Here is an 11222-nt window from a genome sequence, read left to right as displayed (position 1 = left end):
ATGTGTGTGCTTAATCAGGTGTGCCTCCGCCCAGCCCTGAAGATCACTTTGGAATGTTGTGTTGTATCTACATGATATTATTGGTAATGGGCTTTTCTGCTTTTCTTTTGGAAATCTAGAAGAAACATGGAGACTGTCCTTCTCCAACGTGGAAAAGTACATGTTGCTCAATCACGGACAGAAGGGAATTTGCTGTGAAAATGGTCGACTGAAATGTTGCAGGTAACGTTTGCAGGGGATGGAAGCTTCATGAGTAGTGGAGCAGTGCTACAGGTGTCTGTCTGTGTGTCTGTCTCTCTTATCTATTGAGTAACTATCTTTGTCTCACCTTCTATAAAAAAAAATGGTAATAAAATTGTTTCTTGGGGTGGGAGAGATAGCAAAATGGTTATACAAAGAGTCTCATTCGTGAGGCTTTGAAGTCTCAGGTTCATTCCCCCACACCACCATAAGTCAAGAGTTGAACAGTGCTCTGGTAAAACATGCATGCATACATACATACATACATACATACATACATACAGAAAATTGCCTCTGGGAATGGTGGTGTTGTTGTGTAGGCACGGAGCTCCAGAGATTACCCTAGTGGAAAAACAAACACCTGGAGAAATAGCTCACTTGGATAGTGTGTAGCTTTGTCATAAAGGCGACCCAGGTTCAAGCCCAACCCATACCGTGTTGAAGGAAGCTTCAGTACTGTGGTTTCTTTCTTTCTTGAAGTGTCGTGTTTCTTTTTGTTTTTAAATTGTTTGTTATTTATTCTTTATTGGGGGGACTGATGGTTTACAGTCGACAGTAAAATACGGTAGTTGGTACATATGTAACATCTCTCAGTTTTCCACATAGCACGCTAACTACCCTCTACCTAGTTCTTCCTCCATCATCATGTTCCAGGACCTGAACCCCCACCCCCCCTCCGTCACCCAGAGTCTTTTCCTTTGGTGCAATACACCATTTAATTTATTTTTTAAATTTTTATTATCTTTATTTATTTATTGGCTAGAGATAACCAGAAATTGAGAGGGAAAGGAGTGATAGGGAGAGAGACAGAGAGACACCTGCAGCACTGCTTCACCACTTGCAAAGCTTTCCCTCTACAGGTCAGGACCTGGGGCTCGAACCTGGATCCTTGTCTACTGTAACATGTGCACTCAACTAGGTGTGCCACCACCCAGCCCCAATATTATTTATTTTTTAATGAGAAAAATACACACACAGAGATCAGAGCACTGCCCAGCTCTGGTTTATGGTGGTGTTGGGGATTGAACCTGCCACTTAAGAGCTTCAGGCCTGAAAGCCTTTTACATAACCAGTATGTTGTCTCCCTAGGCCTTCCCTTCTTCTTCTTCTTCTTTTTTTTTTTTTTGCCTTCCCTTCTTCACCTCTCTCTCTCTTTTCTATCTAAAAGGAAAAAAGCAAGGTCAGGGAGCCTGGTCTCGAACCTGGATCAGATGGGTGAATAAAAAGGAACAGAGTGAAGCCAGGTGATTGATGCATCTGGTTGAGCACACATGTTAACAATGTGCAAAGACCTGGGTTCAAGCCCCTGGTCCCCATCTGCAGGGAGAAAGCTTTGTGAGCGGTGAAGCAGTGCTGCAGGTGTCTCTCTGTCTCTCTCCCTGTTTCTCCCCCTTCCCTCTTGATTTCTGGTTGTCTTTATCCAATAAATAAATAAAGATAATAAAAATATTTAAAAAGAAAAGAGGGAGTCAGGTGGTAGGGCAGCAGGCAAGCGCATGTGGCACAAAGCGCAAGCACCAGTGTAAGAATCCCGGTTCCAGCCCCTGGCTTTCCACCTGCAGGGGGGTTGCTTCATAAGCAGTGGGGGTCCGGCGGTTTGGACCGGGATTTTTATGCTGGTCGTTGTGCTTCGCACCATGTGCACTTAACCCACTGCGCTACTGCCCGGTGCCCCCCCACCCATCTAAAATAATAAGGATCTGGCAGTGGCACACCACATAAACTCTCATGTTGCCATGTGCAGAGACCTGAGTTCAAGCACTTATTCCCACCTGCAGGGGGTGACACTTTTTAAATATATTTATTTATTTTCCCTTTTGTTGCTCTTGTTGTTTAACATTGTTGTTATTATTGTTGTTGTTATTGATGTCGTTGTTGGATAGGACAGAGAGAAATGAAGAGAGGAGGGGAAGACAGACAAGGGGAGAGAAAGAGACACCTACAGACCTGCTTCACCGCCTGTGAAGTGACTCCCCTGCAGGTGGGGAGCTGGGGTTCGAACCGGGATACTTACAACGGTCCTTGCACTTTGCCACGTGCGCTTAACCCGCCGCGCCACCGCCGGCCTGTCACTTTAAAAAAAAAATTATTTATTCCCTTTTTTGTTGCTCTTATTTTGTTGTTATTATTGTTGTTGATATTGATGTCATCGTTGTTGGATAGGACAGAGAGAAATGAGGGGAAGACAGAGAGGGGGAGAGAAAGACAGACACCTGCAGACCTGCTTCACTGCCTGTGAAGCGACTCCCCTGCAGGTGGGGAGCCGGGGCCTTGAATTGGGATGCGTATGCGGGTTCTTACGCTTCACGCCGCATGCGCTTATTAACCCGCTGTGCTACCCGCCGACTCTAGGCTCTCGGGGTTACACTTTTGACACTTCGTGAGTGGTGGAGCACACTCTCAGTCTCTCCCTCTCCCTCCCGTTCTTTTCTTTCTTTCTTTCTTTCTTTCTTTCTTTCTTTCTTTCTTTCTTTCTTTCTTTCTTTCTTTCTTTCTTTCTTTCTTCCTTTCTTTCTTTCTTTTTTCCTTTATTCCTTCCTTCATTTCTTTTTAATTTTTATGAGCGATTTAATAATTAAGAATACTGTAAGATAACAGGCTTATAATTCCATACAGTTCCCACCACCAAGAGTTCTGTGTCCCATCCCCTCCATTGGAAGCTTCCCTATATCCCTCTTGGGGTGTGGACCAAAATTCTTTTTAAAAAAAATTTCATTATCTTTACTTATTTATTGGATAGAGATAGCCATAAATTGAGAGGGAAGAGGGTAATAGAGAGGGAGTGTGAGAGATAGACACCTGCAACACTGCTTCACCACTCGCAAAGCTTTCCCCCTTAAGGTGGGGACTGGGGTCTGGAACCTGGGTCCTTGTGCATTGTAGCATGTTCACTCAACCAGGTGTGCCAACACCTGGCTCCTGGACTAAGATTCTTTTTGAGTTGCAGAAGGTGGAAGGTCTGACTTCTGTAATTGCTTTTCTGCTTATGGCAGGTCAGTCCATACCCCTACCCCGTTTCTTTGAATATATATTCCCTTTTGTTGATCTTGTTGTTTTATTGTTGTAGTTATTGTTGTTGATGTTGTCGTTGTTGGATAGGATAGAGAGAAATGGAGAGAGGAGGGGAGGACAGAGAGGGGGAGAGAAAGATAGACACCTGCAGACCTGCTTCACCACCTGTGAAGCAACTCCCCTGCAGGTGGGGAGCTGGGGCCTCCAACTGGGATCCATATGCTGGTCCTTGCGCTTTGCACAACGTGTGCTTAACCCACTGCGCTACCACCCGACTCTCCCCTACCCCGTTTCTATCTTTCCCTAGTAGGGTAGGGGTTCTGGGGAGGTGAGACTTCAGGACACATTGGTGAGGTCATCTATCCAAGGAAGTCAGGATGGAATCATAGTAGCGTCTGCAATTTGGTGGCTGAAAGGTGGTAAGATATAAAGCAGGACAAATTGTTTAATAAGCAGGAACCCAAAAGTAGGCATAGAGCATATGAAATTAGGGGTCTTCATGTGGGAAGAAGCTAGGAAATCTATTTTAGGTATGATCCATGTGGTCCATGACTTTATTAATTTTTGCCTGAGCCTGATAGCTAACATGCAGGTGAACTAAAAATATTGTCTGGAAAGATGGTGTCAGAGTTGAGAATAGGGCTAGAACGCTGGACTAGGGCAGAGAGTAGCTCCCAAACATGAGGGAAGTGTAGAAATACCATTAACTGTTTACCCCATTGATCTGACCTAGGGCTTATATCTATTCATATTTAGCACCGGAGCCTGTGTAACCTCTGAGTCCCTGTCAGTCTGAGCTCACAGTCCATGGTTACAGTGAGGAACATTCTAGGCTGCACTCATTTCAGGACCAGTCTCCCTTGAGTAGTAGAGTAGGCTGGCCCAGCCTCCCTTTGCAGAGTGGGGACAGTCCCTACCATGGCTGCTGTACACTGAGGGCAAGGTCCTGGAGAGGCCCACAGGGGGCTTATGATGATGTTCCTAATGGAAGTGACCAGGGATGGTGGAGAGAGGGATCTGTTAGAGGTCTAGGCCCATCATATCTATGTGAGAATCCAAGGATTCTCTGAATAGCGCCCCAGATGATGGGGTCACCTGTATTGACCAAAAAGGCCATCATTAAGTGAGCCAGTCTCTTGTCCTTCTCTAGCTTTTGTAGTCCTTTCTTCATCTGAGGAGGGTAGACTTTCTCCCAGGGGGTGTGGGGGAGTCGCTTCATAAGCAGTGAAGCACATCTGCTGGTGTCCTACCTTTCTCTCTCCCTGACTATCTCCTCTTCCCCTCTCAATTGCTCTCTCTCCTATCCAATAAGAAATAGAAAAAAAAAAAAGCTGCCAGGAGCAGTGGATTTGTAGTGCTGGCATCAAGCCCCAGCAATAATCCTGGAGGCAGAATAAAATAAATATTAAATAGAAAATACTTGAGCTAAGCATGGGGTTCTGGGAGAGAAAACTCACACTAGAGGGGCTCTGTGCTATTCTAGGTCATCACTGTTTTCAAAGTGTATTTATTTATTTACACAACAGAGTACCAGAGTATCACTCTGGCACATGTGATGATGCTGGTGGGTTGCTCTTAAGGTTATGTTTTTCCCTCAGATAGAAACAGAGACAAAGAGGATATGTGTGTGTGTATACATATACATATACATATACATATACATATACATATACATATACATATACATATACATATACATATACATATACATATACTTCATACTTTTTTTTTGTCTCAAGGCTTATTGCTGGGGCTCAGTGTCTGCACTACGAATTCACTGCTCCTGGAGGCCACCCCCCCCCATTTTTGTTGCCCTCGTTGCTCTTGTTGTTATTGTTGCTGTTGTTGTTGTATAGGACAGAGAAAAATGGAGGGCGGGGGGAAGACAGGGAGAGAAAGATAGACACCTGCAGACCTGCTTCACCGTTTGTGAAGCAACTCTCCTGCAGGTGGGAAGTCGGGGGTTGAACCGGGATCCTTCCACCAGTCCTTGCGCTTGGTGCCACGTGCACTTAACCCACTGTGCTACCGCCTGACCCCGAGACTTCATACTTAAAAAAAAAAATTATTATCTTTATTTATTTATTGGATAGAGAAAGCCAGAAATCAAGAGAGACAGGGACTATAAAGAGGGAGAGAGACAGACACCTGCAGCCCTGCTTCGCCACTCGTAAAGCTTTCCCCTAGCAGGTGGGGACTGGGGGCTCGAACCTGGGTCCTTGTGCATTGTACTACATACACTCAACCAGGTGCACCACCACCTGGCCCCAAGACTTCATACTTATTTATTTATTTAAAGCTTTTCTTAATTTTTTTTTAGATTTTATTTATTTATTAATGAGAAAGATAGGAGAAAAGAAAGAAAGAACCAGACATCACTCTGGTGTGCTGCTGGGGGTTGAACTTGGGACCCCATGCTCGAGAACCCAGTGCTTTATCCACTGCGCCACCTCCCAGACCACGACTTCATACTTTTAAGCATAACCACATGTTATCCACTGCTTTACCTCCTGGGCTGTAACCTTTATTTATTTATTGATTTTTTTGCATCATTATCCATATTATTTTATCTGTGTTGTTGGTGTTTTTACTATAAGAGGCCTAAGGCTCTTGGTGGAAGGAAACAAATTGCAAATAAGTGAAAATAAAAAGTTTTTTCCTTTTCTTTTCACCAGGAAAGATTGTCTCAAACTCATGAAGTATCTTCTGGAGCAATTGAAAAAAAAGTTTGAATACCAAGAGAACATGGATAAGTTCTGTTCTTACCATATGAAAACCACCTTCCTGCATGTGTGTACCCAGAACCCAGACGACAGCCAATGGCAAACCAAAAACCTGGCGTCCTGCTTTGACAGCTGTCTGACCTTCTTTCTCCAGAGCCTGAAAACAGAGTCTCTGCAGCACTTTTTCATTCCTGGTGCCAATCTGTTCTCTGAAGATCGGATCGACCAGACGGCCAAAGGATTCCTGGCAGAGCAAATTGAGAATGAAAGAAAGAATGGCTTTCCCATTTTAGATGGATGTTGAAAAGAATTAAGAGCTAGTAGGGGTTTTAATGGTTGTTGGAATGTTAGAGATGGGTTCCAGCAAGGAATAAATGGAAATCTCTGTTTAGCTTTCAGTTGACCTTAGAGAATTGGGCAGCGGTAGATAGCATAATGGTTATGCAAAGAGGCTCTCATGGCTGAGGCTTCAAAGTTCCAGGTTCAATCCTCCCCCCACCACCATAAGCCAGAGCTGAGTAGTGCTCTGGGAAAAAAAAAAGAGAGAGAGAGAGAGAGAGAATTTAAACCTGTACCAAAAGATTTATTTTTCCTAGGGGAGGGGGTAGTCAGGGAATTAAGAAGCAGAGGAAACATTTAAAACTTGAAAATTTGGGGGGCTGGGCAGTATCGTACATACTGTGAAGCACAAGGATCCTGGTTTGAGCCCCCAGTTCCCCACCTGCAGGACGAATGTTGAAGCAGGTCTGCAGGTGTCTCTCTGTCTCTCCCTCTCTATCCCCTCCTCCTCTCTCATCTTCTCTCTGTCTTATACATTTCAAAAAGAAAAATAAAGATGGCCACCAGGAGCAGTGGATTTGTAGTGCTGGCACCAGGTCCCAGTGATAACCCTGGAGGCAGAAAAAAAAAAGCTTGACAGTTTTTGGGGGTGTGTGTGTGTGGAAGTGGGGGTGAGTAGTGTTCTATAAACAGGCACGCATCTTGGGGGCCCCAGAGATGGTGTGGCTGATAGAGCCTTTCAAGCATGAGACCTTGACTTTGACCCATGACACTACATGAGAGGGAGCACCAAGGACAGAATGGGAGAGCTCCATAGGCAGCAGAACAGTGCTGTGGAGTCTCTTCCTTTCTGTCACTAAAAACACTTAGAATCGGGGTCGAGCAGTTGTGCACCTCTTCGAGCTTATGTGTTTACAATGCCTGAGGACCCAGGTTCAAGCTCCCAGTCCCCACCTGCAGGAGGGAACCGTCACAACTTGTAAAGCAGTGCTGGAGGTGTCTCTTTTTCTCTCTCCCTCTCAGTATCCCCCTTCCCTCTTGATCTCTCTATCTTATAAATTAAATAAATAAATAAATAAAACAACTGAATATTCAACTCAGAGCTCTAGTGCAGGCACAATCTCTGTCACCATAGATGATAATAATAGAGTTTAGAAATAATAAGAGTCTAGAAAACCTTTAGTTTTTTTAGATTGGAATGAAAGGGAGGACAAAAATACATCTCACCTGTAGTTGGATAAGTAAATAAATATAGCTTGAAAATACATATATCTTCATGAAATCAATCAGGCACTCTGTGAACCCCCCTCGCCTAGCATGTGTGGATGTTAATGAGAGAGCATCCGAAATGGCCCTTGTCTTTATCCATCTGGGGAGTTTGGCTCAATGTATGCAAGTATTTTAGTTAGGAACGGTAAGACAGAAATGAAAAATGAAGAAAAAAAAAAAAGGTAGCACTTGGTTCCTGCATATCTCACGAAATCCATAATTATATAAAAAAATTACAGGGCTTTTAATACTAAAGTAAGCCAAATATAACATACATAACTTATATTTTTTAAAAAATATTTATTTATTTATTTACAAGAGAGAGGAGAGAGAAAAGCAGAATATTACTGTAGCACCTGTGATGTCTGGGATCAAAGTTAGAACCTCATGCTTCTAAGTCCAGAGCTCTAGCCACCTCTTGGACCATTAAGACTTTATTATTATGTTATTTTTTATACTTTAGCACTTTTAGATGACCAGCAGGTCTGAGAATACTGTCACTTTGTTATCACATTAATGAGGGGAAAAAAAAAACTTTGTCTATGAGTTTATTTGAGGACCTGCATTTGTTACATATTGCTTTCTTTACAGTTTCTGTTTTCAGGACCCTTCCCATGATGCTAAGGTACGACTTACCTGTATTTCTGAATGTTAATGTGTATACATGATACAAAGTGGAATTGTTACCCTTTCTCCTCTGTTCATGAACTGTTCAACTTAGAGACAACTGCTACTTTGTTGATCCCCACCCCCATATTATTTTGCACATTTTGCTGTCTACTTTGTGTTTTCCTTATTGTTTTGGAGAAGATCTTCAGACATTTTGGATACTTATCCTTTGTTGGCTGTCTGTATAACAAACCCCTCCTCCCACCGTGCAGATGATCTCCATCTTGTTCATGTCATTTAGTAAACCAAACTTTAAAATGTTAATGTACTTGAGTTGATTTGTCTTTCCTGTATAGTTTGTGCATTTTGTACATATGGGTTAACAACCTATTGTGTCTCAGCTTACTCAGAGAAAAGTCAAGCACTGGGAGGAGAGTTTTTGGAACGATAAATGTTACATAGAAAATTATGTAAGCCAAAAAATATTACTTTCTAACTCTAGGAAATGAAGAATGTGTGTAAGAAAAAAAAACTGATCATAGTCTGATTTGAAGAGATGTCAACTGTAAGAGTCTGTGGTGTCAAGGTAATATAATGTAGAGGACTAGACTGGGTGTCTCTGTGGCGACAGAGGTGGGTAGTGGATGTTGAGTTGCATTCATCTATTTCTGACCACTACATAGGTTAAGACCAACTTGGTGACTTAGAGCAAATGCACATATGTTTTTTTTATACCTTCTGTGAGTTAAGATTATAGTCATGACTCAGTGTAAGGCCTGACAAATTTACAATTGCCTGGGGTCTGCAGTTTCAGCAAGGGTTCAACTAAGGAAGGGTCCAAATTTGTTGGCCAAATTTGTTTCCTTACCACTGTAAAAATGTGGACTTCTGGGCCTGGGTGGTGGCAGCTCTCAGTAGAGCATACACATTACCAAGCATAAGAATCCAGGTTCAAGCCCCCTAGCCTCCAGATGCAGAATGGAAACTTCACAAGCAGTGGAGCAGTGCTGCAGGTGTCTCTACTCTTTGTCTCTCTCCTTTATGTCTGTTTCTCACCATCTATGAAGAGAAAAAAAGAGCCACTGGGGATGGTGGTGGTGTGTAGCTACCAAGCTCCATTGATAACCGTGGTGCCTAATAATAATAATAATACTTTATGAAAACAATTTTCTCCACTTAATTGTTTTTGTCTGTTTGATGAGTCATTTATTTATCTGAAAACTGCTTGGTTTATGGTAGTGCTAGGGATTGGACCAGGGACCATGGAGCCTCAGCATGAAAGTATTTTGCATAACCACTATGCTATTTTCCCTTCTCAAAGGAACTTTTATTTTAAGTCTTTAAAAAAGTTTTTTAAATTTTAATTATTTATTAGCTAGAGACAGCCAGAAACCAAAAGGTCAACATAGAGAGGGAGAGAGAAACAGACATCTGCAGCATTGTTTCACCACTTGGAAAACTTTCCCCCTGCAGGTGGGGCCTGGGGGCTCAAACCTGGGTCCTTGCACATTGTAACATATGCTCTCAATCAGGTGCGCCACCACCCGGCCTCAAGGGACTTTCTATTCTAGTAAAATCACCTCAGACTTGGTCCTCCTCTGACAGCACTTGGCACTCAGTAGGCAGGGTGGGGCTCGTGGGGCTCCTGGATGCCCCAGAATCTACCTGCTGAGCACAGGTGTGTGTGTGTGTGTGTCTGTGCCCACGTGTGTGCATGTTGGTTTGCATGCGTCAAAGTGGGCCGTCTGCTGCCAAATCCCAGAGGCACCCACCCCTGAGTGAGTGATCAGAGCTAGGCATGGACCCTGCATTAGCCACGCCTGACAGAGATGGGCCATGGGACCTGGCACTGCTCTTCCCTCCTGAATCACCAACAATGGGTGTTGGGGCATGTCCAAGGTACATTTTTTTTTTTTTTGCCTCCAGGGTTCTTGCTGGGGCTCGGTGCCTGCACCGTGAATCCACTGCTCCTGGAGGCCATTTCCCCCCCTTTTGTTGCCCTTGTAGCCTTGTGGTTATTATTGTTACTGTTGATGTCGTTCGTTGTTGGATAGGACAGAGAGAAATGGAGAGAGGAGGGGAAGACCGAGGAGAAAAGAAAGACAGACACCAGCAGACCTGCTTCACCACCTGTGAAGCGACTCCCCTGCAGGTGGGGAGCCAGGGGCTCGAACCGGTATCCTTTTGCCGGTCCTTGAGCTTGGCGCTATGTGCGCTTAACCCACTGCTCTACCGACCCCCCCAAGGTACATATTTTAGAATTTTGGGCTGTTGCACTGTAATGTGAGCATTTATCCAGGTGCATCACCGCCTGGTGCCCCACCAGCTTGAACTTCTCGGACACTAACAGGTGCCTGTGGAGCCAAAACTACGCACCACAGCACCACTCAATAGCATGATAGGTGTCTGAAGTGAACAAGGAAGGACGTGACTGGTTAGCCTTTGCAGCCAATTAGCTGCTAAGATACCACTAGAGGTTCTGGTTAGAAGGAACTTTGAGGGGCCCGGTGGTGGCGCACCTGGTTGAGCGCGCATGTTAACAACCCTCATGGATCCGGGTTCAAGCCGCTGGTCCCCACCTACAGGGGGAAAGCTTTGAGAGTGGTGAAGTAGTGCTGCAGGTGTCTCTGTTTCTCTCCCTCTCTATCTCCCCCTTCCCTTTTGATTTCTAGCTGTCTCTATCCAATAAATAAAGATAATAAAATAATCTTAAAAGAAAAAAGAAGCCTTGAAATATTGTAAGTTTGTTAGAAAAGATTTGATGGCCTTTCTACGTGTCTCCACCACAACCCTTCTGCACATATCCTTTCTCCGTCTGCTCCCCTTGTTAGGGGACTATGATGCCTTTTGCTGATGTAAACTATTTTGGAATTACAGTACAAATTCCTTTGATGTATCTTGTAATTAACTAGTAAAAGGCAAGGGATTCTGAAATTAGTGCTGCGCTATTTGCTGTCTTCCTAAAGGATAGCAAGAGACAGATGCAACACCACTCCCTCCCCCCCCCAAAAAAAAAAAGTTCCAGGTCTGAGTCTTTGGACTCAGTTATTTATTTGTGAATTTCTGCATGGAGGCTACAGTCACAAAGAA

The 11222-nt window shown here is 43.9% G+C and overlaps 1 protein-coding gene across 1 annotated transcript in view; it reads left to right on the top strand.

The window, feature by feature from the left end:
* The window catches only part of CGAS (cyclic GMP-AMP synthase), a 37542-nt gene extending 30459 nt beyond the window's left edge, over positions 1–7083 (top strand). The window contains exons 4-5 of the mRNA XM_060205385.1: positions 120–222; positions 5928–7083. Coding sequence (XP_060061368.1) covers positions 120–222; positions 5928–6279 — 455 coding nt within the window. The 3' untranslated portion in view covers positions 6280–7083. The remainder of the gene's footprint in view (positions 1–119; positions 223–5927) is intronic.
* The last annotated feature ends 4139 nt before the right edge of the window (positions 7084–11222 follow it).

The sequence above is a fragment of the Erinaceus europaeus genome, chromosome 13, assembly GCF_950295315.1.
Source record: "Erinaceus europaeus chromosome 13, mEriEur2.1, whole genome shotgun sequence".
Classification (NCBI taxonomy): Eukaryota; Metazoa; Chordata; class Mammalia; order Eulipotyphla; family Erinaceidae; genus Erinaceus; species Erinaceus europaeus.
Note: the sequence above shows the minus strand (reverse complement) of the source record. Positions and strands in the feature narration are given on the sequence as shown.